This window comes from Camelus bactrianus, chromosome 4, assembly GCF_048773025.1.
Source record: "Camelus bactrianus isolate YW-2024 breed Bactrian camel chromosome 4, ASM4877302v1, whole genome shotgun sequence".
Taxonomy (NCBI): Eukaryota; Metazoa; Chordata; class Mammalia; order Artiodactyla; family Camelidae; genus Camelus; species Camelus bactrianus.
In genome coordinates, this window is record NC_133542.1 from 48,004,082 (window position 1) to 48,026,410 (window position 22,329).

Here is a 22,329-nt window from a genome sequence, read left to right on the forward strand (position 1 = left end):
AGGTGAGCACAAATGCCTGACACCCACAAGGTACTCAGGAAATGCTGAATGAAGCAGGAAGCCTCCACAAAGATTTTTGCAACAAGAGTCAGATTTCATCCAAATGACACTTCATTTTTTCAGTTGGGCTTAGAGGGAAGACCTAGATATAGGTTCCAATTCTGTCTTAATGACTTTGTGATCTTACGCAAGTTAGTATCTCTGAGTCTGTTTCCATTCTGTAAAATGAGATTACAGCGCTGGCCTGTCACACTGCCCTGCAGGGTGAGAAGTACGTGAAGTGCCTGGTGTAACCCTGGCTCATGCTAGGAGTAAAGACAGTGGTAGTAATATAAATAGAGTCAGGAACATAGCAGATGCTCCAGCCCGAGAGCTGGGATTGTCATTATTAGCTATTGCTGTTGCTTGCTTTCAATCTTGGCAACATTCGACTTGTAAGAACGTAATATTGACATTACTCATAAGTACCTATTTTAAGATGGTATGTTTGCTTTTCCATTGTGTTTTCTTTTCAGGCTATAAAGTGCTGTTTAGCAGATCTTCCACAATCTATTGGCATGTGGACACCAGATGCTGTGCTTTGGCTAAGAGATTCTGTTTTGAATTGTTCGGACTGTAGCATTAAGGTTAGTTAACTTATTGGTCTTGAAAAAGGGAGCCATCAGCCAGAAGGACTCATTTGGGTTTTGTGGAAGAGGTTTGTCATACGATAAACTGATGCTTTCATATCTGACACACTTACAATCAGATCGGTTGCATGTATAGCTATGCGATGTTTCATGGTTTAATTTTTATTTAAGAGTTTATCCTCTATCTCTAGTACTTCTTTTAAACCTTTTATGTAACTTTTCAATTATTAATGAGATAACAGTTCTCTGCTCCTATTTTCCTTCGTGATAAGGAATTAAGTCCCCAGCAGAGGATCATGTATCTCTTGATAAATGCCCATGTCCCTGCTTTTCATTTCTAGCCCAATTTGATTAAAGGTAGTTGTGGCTAGAAGTGTCTCATTTTTGTTACTCCTGAGATAACACAGAGGAGCTGATGAAAAGAATTAACAGTCACCCAGCCCTTTGGGACACACCGCAGCACAGTCCCCATTGTCGGCGTGTGGTGCTCCCACACGGACACTCCCTGCCCAGCAGAAAGGGGTAGCAAGGTAGTCAGAGGTCTCCCGGGCCAAAGGTGCAAAACTGTAACTGTAATTTTGGCCTATTTAGTAGAGCTTTCTTCCTCTGTTTCTCCAAGGTCCCTCTCCTCACGTGTAACTGAGGGAGAGGGCGAGGGGTGAGAGCAGATATTAGGACCAAAGAAGGAATTTGGACCAGAGGTCCCGAAGGGAATGGTGGAAGTCAGAGCTTTTTCCTCCCCTTTGCAGTCTGAGGGTGCACCACCAGCATTAAGCGGGGTGCTATGATTACTTTTTATTGTTGAAGTTGGGTGATGAGCACATGGGGATTCATCGTGCTGTTCTTTATACTCAGAGTGTTTTAACATGTCATTAACTTTTTAAAATTTTCATTATGGTATATAGAATCACTTCCTTTTAGCAGTCATAAGGTATTCTCAGAGTTTTAGAGGCTAGTAACTTTTTCATTTCCGTAAGCTTGCTGCTGGTTTCTGGACTACTTTGACCCAAGCGCTTATTCACTGCTACAGCTGTGATAGGTAATTCCCCTGACCTTAAATGGAATGGTTTTAGCAAGTTGGGTGTTTGTTTTTTTTTTTTTTTTTCAAAATACAGGTTTTTGATATTTAATGTTAATATTATAGCCACCTCTCAGAATCCAGTGTGAAATTGGATTTCTTAAATTGGTCTTTTGTGTTTTCCAAAGGTTACAAAAGTGGATGAAACCAGAGGGATCGCACATATCTATTTATTTACCCCCAAGAACTTCCCTGATCCTCATCGCAGTATCAATCGCCAGATTACAAATGCAGACTTGTGGAAGCATCAGAAAGATGTGTTTTTGAGTGCTGTATCTAGTGGAGCTGGCTCCCCCAACAGCAAAAGTGCTAACACCCCCATTCTGGGCAACACTGGAGAGAATTTGAGAAAGAGCCTCACGGATGTCCTCAAAAAGTCCGTGGTAGACCACACCAGCTCCTTCTCCGTGGAGGAACTGCCACCTCCTCTTCACTTGTCAAAGCCAGGGGAACACATGGATGTGTACGTGCCTGTGGCCTGTCACCCGGGCTACTTTGTCATCCAGCCATGGCAAGAGATACATAAGCTGGAAGTTCTGATGGAAGAGATGATTCTGTATTACAGTGTGTCTGAGGAGCGCCACATAGCAGTGGAAAAAGACCAAGTGTATGCTGCAAAAGTGGAAAATAAGTAGGTCCTTGGACAAAGCATTTTACTCTCCTCCTAAGAAAAGTGTGTAGAATGATACCAAGAGCCCTTAATCCCTGCAGGGGGACGTTGAACTGCACAAGTGGGAATTTTGAATGTGAAGTGAGACTAATGACTTGTGCAATCTTGTGTTAGTTAAAATGTCATCATTTATCTAAAAATCTAATGACCATTTTCCTGTTAAAACCTAATTATATCTAAAGTGAAGTTTTCAGTGTTTTTTCTAGTTTCCTATTAGAAAAATACTTTTCTATTCAGAAAATGTTTTTTATTTAATGACTTTTTAAATTTAAAATAAAATGTTTATTAGAGAAAATTGAGAAAATGCAAAAAAAAAAAAAGAAAACAAAATCAGCCAGCCAACATAACCCTTGTTAAACTACTTAATGTATTTCTTCTAGGTTATTTCCTATATATATTTATACAGTTGGTATATTACTATATATAATTTCATACTGACTCTTCTCACTTAACATAATTCTGTGAACACTTTTCCACGTGATAAGATTTCTTTATAAACATTTTTAATGGCTAAATAGTCCATCATATGGAGAAATCATAGTTTACTTGCCATTTTTGGTAGGTTTTTTCTCCCAGATTTTTCACTGTCATAAATAATGTTGAACCTAAATCTTTATTCAGATCTCTGATATTTTATCTATGGTATAGATTTCTAGAAGAGAAATCACTTGTTTAAGGATTACAGGATTTTTGATGTATGCTGTCAGTTGCTTCCTGGAGAGCTTGTACCACCCTTTATAAGGGGCAGCCACGCGTGTTTCACTGCTCCTTGGCCTTTGGACAGTGAGACTCATAATTCCTTACCTTTGTGCAGCACTTCCAATCTGTGTCTCATGTTTGTGCATTTTGATCCACACCCTCCTTTCCTGAAGCCCCCAGTATGTGCTGGTCCCATCCCACACACTCTGCACTCACTCCACAGTAGCCCTGACAGTGGCACAGCTGCCCCACCCCATCCCCTTGGCCAGCTTTCGTAGGGGAAACGAGCAAGCTCATCTGATGATGCTGAACACAAAGAACTGTCTCTCCCCCACCCTCCCTGTCCCAACACACACACACACACACACACACACACACACACACACACATATAGTTTAAAAGGCCAACTGCTAATTTTTTCTATAAAATACCTTCATTCATTCTTAAGATAGCAAGCATAGTCATTTTATAAAATGTCATTTTCATAGGGGAAAAAAAACCCCCTAATTTTCAACTCTTAAAAATGAAAAGTAGAGTAGCTGTCATTCTAAAAAGCACTCAACTTATATGTCCCAAGATTTTCATCTTAAAAAAAATATTTTTACTATGTCATGTTATTTACAACTGTAAGCATAAATGGGTTCAATACTGGAACATCATTTGTATAAATCTGCCTCACTAGAACTCTTTGCCGTTGGATAGTTTAATCACAGTCAAAACCAAGCTAATGCTCACTATTATCTGAGGAGCAGATTAATGGTGATTAGTGGTGGGGGGGTCCTACTTGGAGGCAAGGGTTGTGTGACTAGAACCCCCACACTGGAGAACTTAGACTTCATCCCCACTCCCCCGTGGGTTGAACAGGTCTGCCTCAGGACTCTTGGGCTTTAACCAGTTAATTTGTCCCAGATAATCACGAGACGTCTTACATATAGGGACAGATTATCTGATATTTTTAAAAAATTTATGAACTGAATAACTGTTTAGAGTTTCTGTCTTGCTTAAAACCCAGGACTGTTTACTAAACCTTGTTCCCAGCTCTGGTAAGTTAACACTTAGGAATTTCAGGTACACTTTTGATTACGTGGTTTCCAAATCTATCTCAATTTAAGAATAACCTGTGCAACCTCAGATTCTCCTTCCTCACCCCAGGCGTCCTGAGTCAGAATCTCCGGCAGTGGAACCCCAGAATCTGTGTTTTAAGCAAACTCTCCAGGTGATTCACATGAGCCTTGCACTAAAATTGGTAATGGAGTTAAAACTGAGGCCTTTATTTAAGCTATTAGTTTTAAAAGTTGAACGCTAAATAGATTTTCTCCATCAGTTTTTCTGATAGTTCTCTCCTCACTGTTTGTACCTCTTATTTATAGCCTAAAAGCGCAGACCTCCATCAGTCATTTGTCTTGTACAATTTAAAGACAGTGATATCAGTGTAGACCAAGTGCTTTTATATACTGTTGCACTTACACAAATTAGCAATCTGCACCAAACTGGCATTTCCACATTCGGAAATTTCTCTTCAATTTGATCCGAGGTTCTTATTTGCACAGCTTATCTTTGTTTTAATAATACTTAAGATGATAATGATGCTGGCTACCATGTGCAAAGTGCCTGTTATATGTCAATCTAAGCACTTTATGTATGCTATTTCTGCAAGTAAATTGAAACTAAATGTTACACGTGAGATAACTGAGGCTCCGAGAGGTTAAATAAAGAGCCCAGAGTGACTCAACTGGAAAATGGCCCAGGTGGGGCTCCAGCTCGAGTCTATGTGGCCCCGAAAGCTCGTGTACTTACGTTGAGAGCTTTGGTGTCCCCGTTGTCTCTGTGATTCATGGATTATTGCTTGCTGCATGCGCCTTGGGTTTATCTGAAGGTTTCTGGCCTCCCTCTCGGAACCCCTCAATTATACACAGTGTTTGAAGTTGGCCTTTTTGTGGCTTTCTTACTGTGGTTCCCCCTGTAGCAGCTGTCCTGTGGGTTTCCTATACCGGTTTCCCACCAGTGCCCGCTGGCTAGAGAACCGGTCCAGTCTGGCCCACCCCACCCAGTGTGTGTTACAGTGAAGGGCCTTCTTCAGAGGGTGGCTGGTGTGCTGCCCAAGGCAGGAGCCAAGTCACACCACTCAGGAGCAGGGACATTTTCCTTATAGACATTATGAACAGTCTTCCTTTCCTTAGTGTAATAATACTCTTAAATTGTGTAATCAAAACTATACGTTTAAAGTGGTCCTTCATACCTAAACTTTGAAGTCTAGGCTTTTCTCATCTTAATGGTGATGATGTAGGCCCAGAGCGGGAAAGTATATTCATGTGAATTTCCTTCTTGCACCTTGAACTCCAGATCCGAAACCATTCTCTTCTCTTTCCCTTGTACTCTCCTACCCCTAGGTTCTTTATTTTACGTGGTGGATTACTTTGTTTTGTTCTGTTTTGTTTTTTCACTGTCCTTACTTGGCATAATTAAAATAACCAGTTTGTGTTCAGAACTTCTGTGATCTCTTCCCGGCCTGCCTTCCTAGCCCGACTTCTCTTCCTTCCCCCTCCACATTCCGCTTTCCAGCTGCGTGGAGGCTGCCTGGCTCCAAACCACCAGGCCCTGCAGAGCCTCCCATGCCTTTCTTCTCACGCCTGTCCTCAGCCTGCCCTGATCCCACTGGCCTCTCTCTGCCTTCCACACATGGACCTTGTCCCAAACGTGTGGCTGTCTCCTATCTCCCCATTGTGGTGAAGGGATACACTAGCCTTGTCCTGATCACCCTCCCTGGCACTGGTTTCCTCCTGCTTAATGGTGGCCAGTAGGTGGTGTGTCATTCTCCTTTACTAGCATGAGGCCTATAAAAGGGTGTTGAGTGAACAAATTCCATCAAATGAGCCAGTGGCAAAGCAGAGAATAGTGACCTTTGGAAAAAGAAGCAGCTGTCTCTTTACAAACTTCTACAACAGGACAGTTTTATATTTTGATAAACAACATTCATATCAATTTTTCTTTTTAGCATAAAATGTTACCCTTAAAACAGTTGTGTTGACTTTGTGCATTATTTTCTTTGCATTTTTTTCTTCTTTTTTAACACAATGCACATCTAGGTGGCACAGGGTGCTTTTAAAAGGAATCCTGACCAATGGACTGGTGTCCGTGTATGAGCTGGACTATGGCAAGCATGAATTAGTCAACATACGAAAAGTGCAGCCCCTGGTGGACATGTTCCGAAAGCTGCCGTTCCAAGCGGTCACAGCTCAACTGGCAGGTAATTTCTGGGGAATTTGAATTCATGCCACAACATAGTTTATATTGTCATTTTGTCCTGAGTACTTTAAGAGGACAGAATCGTTGGCCCACTGATTATGTTTAATGATCTATCAAGGTCACGTCCTCCCACTGTATCTGCTGTTTCTGTTTTTCCATATTCCTTTCTGTATCTGGTTTCCACTATGAGTATATTTCTAAAGCTGTACTCTTATACAGGAACAATATTGCATTCTGCTTTCTTCATTTAGCGTTTTTTATTTACCCAGTTACATTTTGGGTGGGTGGTTGATGGTCTTGGTTATGGTTTTTAATAGCTGCAAAATATTCTGTAATCAGTATTTTCCTATTGTTGAACATTTAGGTTGTTTACATTTTTATTGTAGCACAAAGAAAAAACCCCACGACTCTATATACTAGCCCAAAAAAACAAATGGAAACAATGAAACAACCTAAATAACCAAGAGGAGAAGAATATTGCACAATTAATATTTTATTATTTATTGCATAAATTATAATGCATCTACATAATGGATTTTTACAGTTATAAAACATGCCTGGGTCATTGACTATGGCCATTTTCATGGCGAAGTGAGTTTCCAGTTGCATCACAATGAATGGCACACAAATGTGTGATTTCATCACACTCCCACTAGCCTAGTGACTGTCCTAAAATTTGAGGAGCTGAGTTAATAGGTGTAGAGTGGTATTTCTTTATAATACTGTCTGATGAGATTGCTGTTTTATCTTCTGAGAAAGCAGTGCAAATCTTGGAGCTCCTGTGTGCGCTCTACCAGTAGGTAGCTCAAGCACTTAGGTGAAACTCCACCCAGGCCTGTGGGCAGTAGCAGAGGGTGTGGACGGCGAGAGGGCTGAGGTGGCCCATTATGCTGGGATATGGGGGTTGTGACCCCACGGTGCCCCCCTGACTCCTCACCCCATACACTTAGCAGTGGCAAAAGTTATTTGATTTCAGAAATGAAAGAAATTGTGTATATAAATTCTTCTTATTAGCAACTTTTATTGAAGATGCATATATAGAGTCTTATTTTGAAGTATTTGCAAGTTCCTTTGTGTCTCCTACTAGAATTCAAAGGGAACTCCCATGGTAGACAGATATGAACCCAAAATGGCATTTTGCACATGACATGGCAGCCATTGATCTGCTTTGAACTCAAACCTCAGAATGGCTTCTTAAGAATTAATGGTTACATTTTTCATTTTCACTTTTTAAATGTTTAGGTTTTGCTAACAACACGTTTTATTAAACATGACAATCAAACTACCCAGTGAGGGAGTCTCCGGGAGGAAAGCGTGTGCAGCACCCTCACCCCCCGGGCGCCAGCACTGTGGCTGAAAGTCACCGGTGCTCCCTCTGTGCCAGGGGCCCCACAGCCACTTCATTTCATCAAGTTCTCTCTCGGGCTAGGGGGCTTGGCTGTCACAGTCACTGAGACAGCAGCCTGGAGGCTATCCTAGGCTTCTCTCGTGGGAAATTCTTGTTAATCAAAGAACTTAGCCCACTCACTATATTGAAAGGTCATTTAAATTATATGTGAAACTCCTCAACCTTCACTATAGGGCATAATGTTTAGTTTAATCTAGTATTTGTGGACTTAATTTATGTTAGCTTAATAGTATTTCTTGAAAATACATATTCTTGTCTCAGTGATGTTTTAAAACCTAATTCAGAATTCTCTCAAGTTTAAAAGTCATGGGGATTTAGAAATGCATGGGACTTAAAATTTGTCTGGTCCAACCACTTTATTTTATAATGTGTAAACTGAGGCCTGAGAGATCAGCTGGTTTGCCCAAGATCACACTACTTGATAGAGGAAGAGCTGGAAGTAGTAACTGAGTCTCCAGACTTTCAATCCACTGCTTTTACCATGATGTTTTATGTACTTTTGAAAAATCAGTATACTGTAAGTGTATTAATTCTTTTCCTTCTTCCTTTTTTTTTCTTATTATTTGGTTCATCGGGGGGAAATCTGTAAATAACAGAAGTGTTATTGATACTGATATTTCCTTCTCCGTTGTCAGTCTGTGGAAACCGGCAGTCGTTATGATAACTGCCTTTTGTAACACAGCATTCAACCTCAAATGCCGTTTGTGTCTACAGGTGAAGGTTTACAGGGTAACCCTGTTCAGAATAGAAATACTGTAAGCAAAACTGTTTTAAGATTGTTCGGCATGTGTTTTTCAGTTAGGCAAGTCTAACCTGGTGTGTTTAAAGTACTTTGGGATTGACTAAGTATTTTTCCATTATAGCAGATCAAAGAAAGATTCATTTGACCCTCACTGCTCTTCGAACTCCCTGTCTTTCTCCTAGGAGTGAAGTGCAGCCAGTGGTCTGAGGAGGCTTCGATGGTGTTTCGAAATCATGTGGAGAAGAAGCCTCTGGTAGCACTGGTGCAGACGGTTATAGAAAATGCTAACCCTTGGGACCGGAAAGTAGTGGTTTATTTAGTGGACACATCGCTACCAGACACGGATATCTGGATTCATGATTTTATGTCAGAGTATCTGGTAGAGCTTTCAAAAGTTAATTAATCACTGCTTCTGAGACCTTGACAACTAATTCAGATATTTTAGCAATAACAAAATGTAGTAGGCTTTAAAAAAAAATCTTACCTCTGCTACATGGCTCTGACTGCTGTGAAGATTGAATAGTATGCTTATGTTTGATGGAAGATATTTAACAAGTTTTGTTTTAACAGAGTTGACTTTTCAAGGAGAATTGCACTTGAATTATTACTATAATATTAGAATAAAACTTTATCAATATAAAAACTGACTACCTTATCATTTCTAGGCTTTATGATCTTAAGGTGAAGAGCTTCCCTCTCTATTCATGTTGTCTTCTTTGCGGTGCTTGGTTCTTCTCCAGTTAGATTAAGGATTTTACGACTTAGCCCTACCCCAGTGTAGTGATGTGTATGTCCTAGAGCAAGTGGTCACCAGACTGTGTTTAGCACAGCAGCATTGCTAGAGGTGCTGCTGGAGGCACAGCCCAAGCAAACCAGCATGCCTCTCACCCCAAATCACCCCAAAGCTTGAATGGCTTCGCATTACCCAGAGAGTCCAGACCAAAGACCTAGGCCTTTTACAGTCTCTCTGCCCAAACTCACTGTCTACTGTTCCTGCAGCAGCTATACTGGGCCTTCAGGTGGTTCCTGAACCCCATGCTCAGCCAGGGGCCATGCTCCCCTCCAAAACACTCTTACTCTGTTCCTTCAGCCTGCAGCTTATTTTCTCCCCATAATTTTTGTTTGTAAGTATCCTCCCTGACCTCCCAAGCTAACCATGCAGCCTTCCCTGGTGCCCCACCACCACCACATTGAAATTTGAGTTTGCCTCTCATGTGCCCAGATCTCAACACCCTTCATACTGTCTAACTAGTTGTCTGTGCCAGTCATCCCAAATAGACTGTGAGCCCCTTGACAGAGGGAGCTCACACATATCCTCCACGGCGGGCGGAGCGATAGCTTACGTGTGTCAGACACCCGTTGTGTGCTTGCTAATTGATAGGCAGGATGGGTTGACAGAGGGACAGGGTGGAGGGCTTAGCAGTGGTCCAGAGATGAAGCAGGCAGGCCCTGGGCTAAGAATGGAGCAATGGGAATGAAGAAAAAAATATTAAAGACTTTTTGAAGTTTTTAATTTGAATTATTAGAACTGACATCTTAGATACAGAAGATAGGGAAAAGGAGGTGTCAAAATGTGAAGCCAAGTATTAAGGTCTGAGAGGCTGGGATGGTGACCCCTTACTCAGCTTGACTGGGAAGCTTAAAATTTTGATTTTGAACATAGTATATGTTTAAGCTAATAGACTCTGTGTGGAGATATATAAACTATTGGAAATATTGAGTAGATTTCAGGGGAGAAGACCAGACCAGAGATAAAAATTCTTAAAATCATTTCCTTATTTTTATTTCAGAAAATCTAAGAAAAGTGAGAACAGAAAGAAAGACCAGATGTTTTAAGTTTTTCATGTAAAATGTTCTAGGTTTTTAAAATTTATATTTAGTATTTATAAAGTGATTCAAAATTGAGGAATTTTTATACTAGTGATTTAAATAATCATTTATGATAAAGTAAAAATATCCTGACACACGAATGTTTAAGTGAAATAAAGTAGTATGAGTGGTTTTTTAGTAATGGTTTCTTTCCCTAACCAAAAGAAAAGAAAAGAAAAGAAAGAAAAAAACCAAAATTTATTACCAATAAGTAGTTCCTACTTCACTAACTTTAGGAGTGTTTCTATTTTTAAAATAAGGCAATTAGTTGCATTTTGATATAACTGAAAAGTTAATCCAGTGATAGGACAATTTGACAGACAAATGAAACTTGACCCCTACCTCACACCATATTCAAATGTCAATTCCAGGTGGACTGAAAGCCTAAACATGAAAAGGCCGATGTAGGAAGATAACATAGGAAAATAACTATAATCCAGGAGTCAGAAAGATGTCTTAAACTGGATGCACAAAGTGATTAACAATAGAAGAAAAGACTGATACACAGTTGACCCTTGAACATGGGGAGGAGGCTGGGGTTAGGGGCACCAACCCTTCCTGCCATGGAAAATCCCCATGTAACTTCACAGTCAGCCCTTGTACATGCAGTTCCTCCGTGTCCATGGTTCCACATCCTCAGAGTCAACCGTCTGGGGGATGGTGTAGTACTGTAGTATTTTCTATTGAAAAAATCTGTCTATAAGTGGACCTGCACAGTTCAAACCTGTGTTGTTCAAGGGTCAGCTGTACTAGACTATAGTAGAATGAAGAACATCTGTTCATCAAAGACATTATGAAAGTGAACAGGCAAAGCACAGATTGGAGGAATACATAGAGGTAGATACAGATACATAGATATAGCAGGAAAATAGATTATATATATTCAATAAACAAAAGATGATCCAGAAGCAAAATGGGCAATACAGTTGAACAAACAAGTCCCAGAAGAGGAAATCCAACTGGCCAATAAACATGAAAAGGTGCTCAACCCATTAGGACACAGGGAAATGCAAATTCAAGCCTCAATGAGATACCACTACTCATGTACCAGAATGACAAAAATGTTTCCATTTCTGTTAATTCCAAGTGTGTTGAAGATGTGTGCACCGGCACAGGAGAATACTGGAAAAGAATGTTCACAGCAGCACTAGGTAATATCTAAAACCCAGAAACAACCTAAATGTCAAGTTAGTGGTAAAATGGATGTTTTTAAAAACTGTGGTATATTCATGCAATGGAAACCTACTTCTACAGCAATGAGAGTAGACAAACTACAGGCACATGAACCAACACCAATTAATCTCACAACATGGAGTTGAGCAAATGAAAATAAACTCTGGAGGACAGAGGCAAGCAAGGAAGTGATCACCGTAAGAGTTAAGAAGTGATCATCTTTAGGAGGGGGTTGTGACCCAGAAGGGCACAAGTTGGCTACTGGCAGTGTTATTTCTTAGTGGTGGTTGCAAGAGATGTTCTCATGACAAAAATTCTTGAACCTGCACACTTAAGTTGTATGCCCTTTTCTTAAATATTTGATCCTACAACAAAAGTGTTTAAAAATTAAAATCTGAAATATAATTGCATTACTTTCAATATATGTGGCACATTATCTCTTGAGAAGAGTATTCTCTTATAGCTGTGAGGGTTTTGTAATGTAGCAATACATTTTTATGGAAATGAGATTTTTAAAAAGTGTTTCTCATTATTAATCTGTATACCAACATCAAAAATTTGGTATTAATAGGGTCTACCCCACCAGAAACTTTCCCATAATAATCCAAAGACACCTTACCTTCCATCCAAACAAATTCCTTTTTATGAGCCATTTTAGAAATTAAAACACTTGAAGTTTCTGTTTGGATTTAAGTGGTTTGCTCCCGGAAAATATACTAGTCTTTAAAAGCTTTTGCACAGCAAAGGAAACCATAAGCAAAACAAAAAGACAACCTATGGAATGGAAGAAAATATTTGCAAATGATGAAACTGACAAAGGCTTAATTTTCAGAACATATAAACAGCTCATACAACTTAATAACAAAAAACAACCCAATCCAAAAATGGGCAGAAGACCTAAGCAAGCAATTTTCCAATGAAGACAGATAAATGGCCAATAAGCACATGAATGAAAAAATGCTCAATATCACTAATTATCAGAGAAATACAAATCAAAACTACAATGAGGTATCATCTCACACCAGTTAGAATGGCCATAATTAAAAAGTCCACAAACAATAAATGCCAGAGAGGGTGTAGAAAAAAGGGAACCTCTCCTACACTGTTGGAATGTAATTTGGTGCAGCCATTATGGGAAACAGTAAGGCGATTCCTCAAAAAAAAAAACCTAAAAATAGACTTACCATATGATCCAGCAATCCCACTCATGAGTGTATATCCAGAGGAAACTCTAATTCAAAAAGATATATGCACCTTAATGTTCATAGCAGCACTGTTTACCATAATAGCCAAGATGTGGAAACAACATAAATGTCCTTCAACAGATGACTGGATAAAGAAGTTGTAGTGTATATATACAGTGAAATATTACTCAGCCATAAACAAGGATGAAATCTAGCCATCTGCAATGACATGGATGGATCTAGAGAGTATTATGCTGAGCAAAATAAGTCAGACAGAGAAAGGCAAATACCATATGATTTCACTTACATGTGGAATCTAAGAAGCAAAACATGAACAAGCATACAATAGGAAGAATTATAGAAAGAGAACAAACAGGTGATTGCCAGAGGGGAGGGGGTTTGGCGGAGGAGAGAAATAGGTGAGGAAGATTAAGAGGCACAAACTTTGAGTTGCAAAATAAAATCAGTCAGGGGTATGAAATGTACAGTGTTAGTATGTTGACATATTGTAACTAGACTTATCATGGTGATCAATTTGAAATGTATAGAAATATCAAATTACTATGTTGTGCAAAAGTAACTAACATGTTGTAGGTCAATTATACTTAAAAAACAAACTCAGACAATGAAATCAGACTTTGGTTGGTGGGGGAGTGGGGAATTGGATGAAGGCAGTCAAAAGATACAAACTTGCATTTATAAGATAAATAAGTACTAGGGATAAAATGTACAACATGATACATATAAAAACACTGCTGTACCTAATATATGAAAGTTTTTAAGAATAAATCCTGAGTTCTCATCACAAGAGAACATTTTTTCTCTTTCTTTAATTTTGTATCTATATAAAATGATAGATGTTCACTAAACTTGTGATAATCACTTCATGATGTATGTAAATCAAATCACGCTGTACACCTTAAACTTATACAGTGCTGTATATCAATCATATTGCAATAAAACTGGAAGAAAAAAGGTGGGGGTTTTTTTGTTTGTTTGGTTTTTTTTGTTGTTGTTGTTGTTGTTGTTTTTTTGGTTGTGGTTATTTTAAATCATTATTTTGGATACTCTGGTTCTCCCAGTACAGAGAGAATGCATCTGACTCTTTTGGAACTACGTGTTCACAAAACGATAGTGATTAAAGCTTCTGCTCAAATCAGACCTTGCTGAGCTGCTAATAAGATGGGACGGGTCGTTGCTTCAAAAGAGGTAAAGATGCAGCAGTCTCTTGGCTAGCTTTGCTCCATCCAAGGACCTACCGATTCTTACAGCTCAGAACCCACAGAATGAAAATCCGCCCACCTTTTCCCACATAACTCTACCTGGTACAAGTGGAGAAACCGAGACGCAGACAGGAGGCCACGCACACCCACTTGGCCGCGGAACCAAGCTTCGGAGCGGGCGGGCCCCCCGGACACACAGTGGGTGTTGCTCCCTCGCCGGGGACTGTGTGCTGCGCCCCGGCGCCCCCGAGTGGAGGGAGAGGTAAGGAGGGAGAGGCGGCGGGCGGGGCGGGGCGCGGTGACAGCGCGGAGCCGGGACCGCCCCTGACTCCCACCCCCGAAGCCCACAGAGCCCGCCCGCCCGCCCGCGGCCGCCCGGGAGCTCGTCCAGCCCCGCGCTCCGCTCGCCCGCCCGCCGCCCGCGCCCGTCAGTCGGCCGCCCGCGCTCGTCCCGCCGCCGCCAGCGCCCGCGCCAGCCTCCGTGGCTCTCCGGCCCGGTAAGTCTCCCACCCGGCCAGGGGTCCCCCTCGGGCTCGTGGGGCTCCCTGCCCCCGCGCCGGGCCCCAGCCATATCTGGGCAAAATATTCAGCTGTCGCCGCCGCCGCCAAGAGGGACTGAGCGTGGCTCCCTCTATAAATAGCCGCCGCCTCGGGTTGCCTCAGGGATGAGGAGCCCGGGTCTCGGGGTCCGGAGTCCGGTGCTCTCGTCAGCGGCACTCGACGCGCGTGGCCTTGGCCAGGGCGCCCTTCCCTCTAGACCCCGGCGCCGCGTCTGTAAACGGGAGAAGGACCTGGGGACTCTCGAGGAGCAGCGCTGAGGGCCGGGGTCTTAGCGAGGCAGACGCCCTCGCCGCGCGCTTGACTCCAGGGCTTGGTGGCTCGGCGTCCAGCGCACTACAGGCTACAGGTGCGGCTGAGCCCGGCACCCAGGCGCCCAGGCACCGCCTCCCCTCGGGTTACGGAAGCTTTGGAAGTGGGAGTGGGGGCGTACGCTCTCAGATGGACGCGATACCCGCGATCCGGCTGCGACTGTTTGCAGCAGGAAAAGTTTCCCAAACTGCAGGAGATGACAAGGTTTAAAGCCTCCTAGTAACACGGCTTTCGCGCCGAAGTGGAGCGGAGAAGAGCCTGGAGGCGCGAGGCTCCTGGCTATCGTCAGCTCACTGGGTGGACTTGGCAAGCCTCCTCCCTTCTCTGGGCCTCTGTTTCCCCATTTCTAGGGGAAGGGTTCGGTTCCTGCGATGGAGCTCGTGGCCGGGGCCGTGAGAGCAGTAGGGCAAGCTCTTTACCGCAGGCGCTCCCCCCACCTGTTCACCGGCTCCGGACCCGGGACGCTGTGGGCACAGCCGCGCATATCCGGAGGGGTTGTGGAAACCGGAAACTTTGGCGATCCCCCTGACTCGGGCCTTATTCTAAGACCTGTTAGGACCCTCGGAATAGCCTGGGCCGTGCACCGCCCAGGAAGCGCGCCCCGCGGTAATTACGGGCACCTCTGCTGAGTGGTAGCCATCATCTTCGCAAAGAAGCTTGTGAGTCAAACAGCTTTAGACCCAATGAACGGGGCAGGGCTAGAGGCTCCAGTCCAACTGCTCCCTGGCCTCAGTTTCCCCATCTATATGGTGCCTATGATGCTGCCTCGGAGCCCTGCAGGCAGACACAGCCCCATCGCCACCTCTCTGGCCTTAATTATTGCCCTCTCAGACTTTTGGAGATGGCCTAGCCTAAGCTTTTCCCTGTCCAAATCACAGAACCAGACCCTAATCCAGGTTCTGGAGCCTCAGAGGGAACACCTCAAAAATCCCCATCTTTCACCCAGCAGTGACAGCCATTTTGTTCCCTGCAAAAATCTGCAGAGCCCCCTGCTCAAGTTCACATGCTGCTGGACACACCAGGCTGAGTCTCCACTAGCCTTTCTCATCTCTTTCCTGGCACTTCCTGGGCTCAGGCAGATCATGGGGATCCGTGAGCACCCCATCAACGGCCCCTTTTCTTTGGTCTGCTGCTGTCCAGAACTTTCCTTTGCTCAGACAATAGCGCCCTCTTCCTGATGTTTCATTTTTGTTTCTACTTTACTTTCTATCATATATTTTTTTCTAAAGCCTCACAGATTGAACTAAGAGGAAATGGAGACAAATAGTAAGGGTCTTATCAATTCCAGCCACACAACAAACAGGCAGAGAGTGAAAGCAAGGGGCATTGTCACTTCAGTGTGTTCATTGTATTTAATGAGCTAGTCTTGCAAACCCGCATTTTAGAAGATCATGGCCCTTGAGTTCCTCCCAGCCTAAGTGGAAAGCCAGTGTCCTCTAAAAATAGCCTCCGCCCCACCTTATCAGGGTCTCCCACCTTCTCCCTCCCCCAGGGCTGGGCTGCTTCCTGCTGCTCAGCAGAAAACAAGTAGATAGTGGCAGCTCTGAGTAATAGGAGGTGGACTGACATGGAGGTTAAGACACCTGGCTCTAGCTCCAGCTCTGCCACACACTTAGAGTGACCTTGAGCGATAAGGGAGTGGCAAGATGGTCTCCAGTGGACCTGGAATCCCGAGGACTCAAAGTTTCCCTTGGAAGACTTTCTATCATGAGAAAAGTGAAGTGCCAGGGATAAAATCCAGGGGCCCCCTGTGCGAAGGAGGGAAAGAGTTGGGGAAACTGGTCCCCAAGAGCCAAGGGAGGAGAGAGACTGGTAGTGCCAGTTGCTGCAGAGAGACAGAGGGGATGAAGACTGGGAAAGGGCTACCAGGATTGGCAGGATTCATGGGTGACTTTGGCCAGGGCATTGCGGAGGGTTCAAGAATGGAATCTGCCACTGCTTTACTGAAGCCAGTGACCCAGCCTGTGTGTCTGAGCCCCAGCTTCCTCCTCTGTGCGATGGGGATAATAATAGCACCCATTTCATAGGGGTTTGCTGTGGGAATTAAGAGGGATGATGCAGGGAAAGCCCTCGGTCCAGTGCTTGGTACCAGCAATATTACTAGTGTTAGCGAGAGGAAGAGGCAGAAGCTAATGGGAGCTGAAGCCTGGAGACAGAGCCTACAGCTCTTCCAAAAGCTTGGAGGAGAAAGGAAGGAAGAGAGAAGGTTATAGTAGCTGGGGACAGGGCCTAGAGGGGTGTTTCCAGGATGAGGAGTGTGAGAAGAGGTGGAGACAGACCAGGGAGAGGGGAAGAGGGTGAAAGGAGCATCGCAGGGGAGCACCGAGGGTCTTCCTTAATGACCTGCTGAATGTCACAGTCTCTAGAATCAGGTTCTAAAATCCTATTCCTCTAGATTCAAACTGAGCAAAGAAAGCGTAAAATAAAGCCAGTTCTGGCTCAGGCCCTTGTGTCCCCTTGGAAGACGTCTGTATCTGTGAAAGAGGGTGGCGATGGGCCATGAGGGGCAGTTTGACTCTGCCCAGGGGCCTCGTGACCTTGGCTTGCTTATTTCTGAAATGACATCATCTATCGATGACTCCTGCTGAGCCCAGTCATCATGGCCTTTTCCAGTCAATGTTTTGATTTTTCAGTCTTACTAATGGACCAGCCAGGCTGCCAACATTTCTAAAGAGGCCAGTTCACTCTTCCCTTAAAGCCAGAACACCAAATAGATCAATAATCTGGCCACTAGGAGCCATTATCTGTTTAAAGGCACAGGCCTGTTTGTATGGAGAAACATGAAACAGGCGGCATAACTGGGGGACCATTTCTTGTCCCTCGCTTTGTTTTATAAAATTTTCCTTTTGTTAATAATAAGGCCAGATTCTCTTCGCTCTTAATGATAAGGAAAGAATGAGCTCACTGGAGTCAACCTGGGACAGTCTGGGAGGCTTTCTTCGACGCTAGGAGGTACTGGACCCAGATCTTGTCTGATCTGAAAACCTAGAGACATTCAAGCACTTTTTTTTTTTTTTTTTTTTGCTTTTGTTTCTCCTTTTTCTTACGTCCGGTTTTTCTCTGGAAGAAAAACAGATTTGTGAAAGGGCTGTCCCTGTCTCAGTTCTTCTCAGCTCCCCAGCCTGAGTCACCACTCACCCTGGGGCTCCTGAGGAGGTGGCCCCAGGGCTGTTGCTGGGAGATGAATCTGGTGGGTGATGAGGCAGAAGTGCCTCTTGGCCTCACTCAGCCTTCTTCACGGACTCATCTCTTCTTCTCATCCCTTACATGTTAGTGCCTCTCTCAACCCTATTCCTTTCCATCCACAGCCTCCTACAGTCCCATTCACTCCCATGGCTCCAACTACCCCCTGTACACTGGCAACTCCTAAATTCGTGTGGCCTGGACCATTCTTCTCAGTTCTAGGCATCTGTGACCCCAGCCTATTGGACAAAGCCAACAGGGTGTCCCAAAGGCACTTTGCACCCGACAGGCCCGACTCAGGCTCATGCAGTCTTCCTCCAGTGTCCCCCTGTCTTGGTTAACAGTAACACCATCCACCCAGGCTCTGAGCCAGAAACCTCCCTACCTTTCACCATCACATTCATTTGGTCTGAAGTCCTATCCATTCTAGTTTCCTTAATATCTCTTCTGTTCGTTTCTATCCCCACAATCACTATCCCCGAGCTATTGTCAGAGCCTCTGATGAGTCTTTCTGCCCCAAGCCTTTCCTTCTCATGCTGCTGTTGAAAGATCTTGGTGAAGTGTAGCTCTGACAATGTTATTCCTCTCTCTTCAGGGACTCCCCATTTCCTACCAGATTCTTTGTCATCGAACTCCAGGACCATTTAAGATCTGGCCCCAAGGTACTTCTCCAAAACCATCTCCTGGCACTCGCCTCCATTCCTCCTTACCCTCTGGCCGTGGTGCAAGCACATGTGCCCTCACCTCTCTGTCTTGGTCCCTGCTGTTCCTTCTGCCTAGAATGCTGTTCTCTCCCTTCTCAACACAGCGAACTTGTAATCCTTTAAAGCAAAGCCAGTCATTGCCTCACCTGTGCTCCCATAGCCCTCTGAGTAGACCTCAGAGAACCAGCCATAGTGTCTTCTAAATGTAATCATCATCCTTATCTCTCACTAGACTGATACCCTCGAGGGCTGAGTTTATGGTTCACTTATTTCTCCTTCCCCAGTGTCGAGCTCAGAGCTCAGCGCTTGGCATAGTGCAAGTATCTTATGTTTTAGTAAATAACTGATCATTGAATGAATGAATATGTAAAAGAATAAGTAACGGAAAACCCTGTGATAATGACGACAATCACACAACATCATCTGTGTGGTTTCCCACCCCACCAGGCCATCAGCTCTGTGAGGGCAGAAACCATACCCGTTCTGCTGCCTGCCAACCCTGCAGCCCCTGTCAGCCCCCTCACAATAAATGGAATGAACCCATGCTCTCACCTGACACTCACAGTAACCCTGTAAGAAGGAAGGGCAGGTCTTATTACCCCTTTTTGTGAAAAGCACAGTGAATCCGAATAGGAATTATCCCAGGTCATCCAAGTGGGGTGTGTATTCCCCAGAAAAAACCAAGGGCTCTCCATGGTTTGGTAAACTTAAGAAATGAGCCTTTGTGTTCCAGACTAGTGCTTCTCTACCACTGGAATCACTCGGCATCTTGTTAATGCAGATTTCGGCTCAGTAGGCTCAGGAGGGAGCCTGAGATTCTGAATTTCTAATAAGCAGCTTGTTTCTAATAAGCTTATTAAATAATAAGCTTAATCATTCCTAATAAGCGCTAATGAACTAATACTGTGAGTCTCATCCTGCAAACACAGACCACCGCACTGTGAGCGCCAAGGTGAGTGCTAGTTATCACCAACTTTTCCCTTGGCCATGGCTTTCAGATAGTGTTTTTATTTAAACCTACAAATGAATTCATTTAAGCCTTGACTCAAAATCAAAACTCCAGGGCTCTTTCTGGTTGTTTTTGTTTAGTTTTTGTCTTTATGGAGCACACTGGGGACATGCAGAAGCACCTGGCGGGGCTAGAACAAAGTGGAGCATGTGGTGGGGGTGTGTGGTGTGCAGTGGGGCACGTGGGAAAGCCCAGGTAATAGAATGTTCAGGGTCCGAGAACTAATGATGGGGCCTGTGATTGGGGGAGGGGCACGTGGTGGGGCACGTGGCTAGAGCTCACTGAAAAAGGCCCTAGGGAAGGTAGGCCGCTGGAAAGGTTAGGTCCACAGCTGTGGGTTATTTCTTTTGCCTTCCTGCCTTCTCCTTTGTGTTCCGGAGAAATTTAGGCCCTGCTAAGGCTTTAAAGTCAAACTGCCTTGTACCTGGCCAGCCTAGAACCTCCGCTGAGCACCAGAGTTCTAGGCTTCTGTAACCAATTGCCTTTTTCAGTGCACCCTGCTTACATGTTTGGTGTCTATGAGCACAGGATGAACACCTGGCCAGAGCTGGGATGGGAACCCAGATGCCTGCCTCAAAACCACTCAGAAAACAAGGGATCGGAGAGCTGGGAAGGCGGACTTCTCCCTGCAAACCCGGGAAGATTTAAAAAGTCAGACTGGATGGCAACATTGTATGCATTTGTGTATGGTTGTTAAACTGCATTCCACTTACACCATTGAAAGGGTATGAGATTGCTTAAAATAAACTGGCACAGACAACATAACTAGTAAAACGTCAAAAAAAAAAAAAAGAGCAGAAAATTTGAAAACTAGGATCCGGAAAGTCTTTGAGAATACAATGGGATGGGAGCCATGGACCCTTGCTCCAGAAAAATGAAAATGTCCACGCACACAACAGTTTGCATGTCATTTCCGTGGGCACATGCGTCACTCTGAAAGCCTTTCCAAAGCCTAGGTTAAGAATACCCAATGCAGAATAAGGAGGGGAAATGTGCCAGGGTCCTAGCTGAAGACAGCAACTGTTTTTGGACACTCACATCAGCTCTGAGATGAATCATGAGAGCCAAAAGGGAAAGGGAGGAAAGATGAATTGGAGGCCAGGTCACGTCTGATTTGAAAAAAGACCGGTCTTGCAGGAGAGAGAAATGTTTTCTTAACCCTAATTCTCAGGGTGCCGGCAGGCAATTTTGCGTAGTGGTTAAGAACATGCCTCCCTGGGTTCAAATCTGAGGTCTGTCCGTTAGTGGCTGTGTAATCTCAGGTAACTTTTAACTCCCTGTGCCTCAACTTCCCCAGCTATGATCTATAAAGTGGAGTCATTGTGGGGACTAAATGAGTTATTGTATGTAACATGCTTGAGACAGGGCCTGGGACTCTGTCAGCGTTACAGAAGTGACAGCTGCTGGGGGAAGGTGGCCTGAGCAGTAGCAATGAGCACGGATTTCCTGCCAGCTCTACTGCTTGCTGGCTTTGTTACCTTCGTCACTGTAGTGGATTATATGACTGTGTCCCCTCGGAACCTCAGAATGTGACCTTCTTTGGAAACAGGGTCTTTGCAGATGTAATTAGTTAAGATGAGATCCTACTGGGTTAGGGTGGGCCTTAAATCCAATGACTGGTGTCCTTATGAGAAGAGGAGAGGACACACACAGGGGAGATGACGGAGTCAGAGGTTGGAGTGATGCAGGCACAGGCAGGGAGAGCCAAGGATGGCCAGCAGCCCCCAGAAACGAGGAGAAAAGCATGGAGTGGAGTCTCTGTCAGTGGCTCCAAAGGGAGCCAACCCTGCCGACATCTTGATTTCCAATTTCCGGCTGCCTGAACTGTAATGGAATAGATTTCTGCTGTTTTCAGCTATCCAGTTTGTGGTACTTTGTTATGGTGGCCCTAGGAAACTGGTTCAGTCAGATTACTGCATTTCAGTTTCTTCAGCTTAAATGGGAATTAAAAAATACCTACTTCACAGAGTTACGAGGACTGCATGAGATAGTCCATGTAGAGCATTTAGCACTGTGCCTGGTATGTGGTCTGTGCAGACTAGTGCTTGCTGTGTGGCGGTACAGAGACATAATGGGCAACAGTAGCCTCAAGGATGGTGTTCGTGGTGTTCTAGGGTCTACATTATCATTCATTTGCCCAGTGCCCTGTTGATGAACTCTTACGTGGTTTCCAGTTTTTTGCTAATGTAGGTAATAACCAGATGATTTGTACATAGATCTTTGTACAATTCAGTGAGTAAACTGGCAGGATAAATTCCTAGAAGTGAATTGCTGAGTCAAAGATTATGTGCATTTGGAGAGATACTGCTCAGCTTGCCTTGAGAGATGGTGTACCAATGTGTACTTCTCTTTTGTGTGTTGGTCTCCTGCACATCTTATGAATATCAGAGATTCTCAGACGTTTTCATCTTTGTTAATCTGAGAGATGAGAACTGATGTCTCTTCTCTCGATTTACGTTTCTGTAATTGTGGGTGAGTTCGGTTCTCTGTTCATAGGCTCACTAGCCATTCGTATCTCTGTTTTATGTGAATTGCCTGTTCCTTTCCTCTTCCCACATTTTTGTTGGGCTGGTTATTTTTTTGTTTTTTTTTTTTTTTTGGTAGGATCCCTTTGTTCATGCTAATTTTCATACTGCTTTTTC

General features: G+C 43.9%; 2 protein-coding genes across 6 annotated transcripts in view; both read left to right on the forward strand.

Annotated features, from left to right (window-relative positions):
• TDRD7 (tudor domain containing 7) overlaps positions 1 to 9,115 on the forward strand; it is a 63,263-nt gene extending 54,148 nt beyond the window's left edge. For all 3 annotated transcript variants that reach the window (XM_074361866.1, XM_074361865.1, XM_045515220.2), the window contains 4 exons: positions 516 to 626; positions 1,836 to 2,338; positions 6,163 to 6,323; positions 8,655 to 9,115. In XM_074361866.1, the coding sequence (XP_074217967.1) occupies positions 516 to 626; positions 1,836 to 2,338; positions 6,163 to 6,323; positions 8,655 to 8,875 (996 nt within the window). In that variant the 3' untranslated portion in view covers positions 8,876 to 9,115. The remainder of the gene's footprint in view (positions 1 to 515; positions 627 to 1,835; positions 2,339 to 6,162; positions 6,324 to 8,654) is intronic.
• A 5,145-nt stretch (positions 9,116 to 14,260) lies between these two features.
• TMOD1 (tropomodulin 1) overlaps positions 14,261 to 22,329 on the forward strand; it is a 78,104-nt gene continuing 70,035 nt past the window's right edge. The window contains exons 1-2 of one of the 3 annotated variants that reach the window (XM_074361873.1): positions 14,330 to 14,418; positions 18,570 to 18,636. The gene's annotated coding sequence lies outside the window, so the exon portion shown is untranslated. Of the gene's footprint in view, positions 14,419 to 18,569; positions 18,637 to 20,246; positions 20,413 to 22,329 lie in introns of those variants that run through there. The other 2 variants (XM_074361872.1, XM_010952915.3) reach the window with 2 other exon arrangements.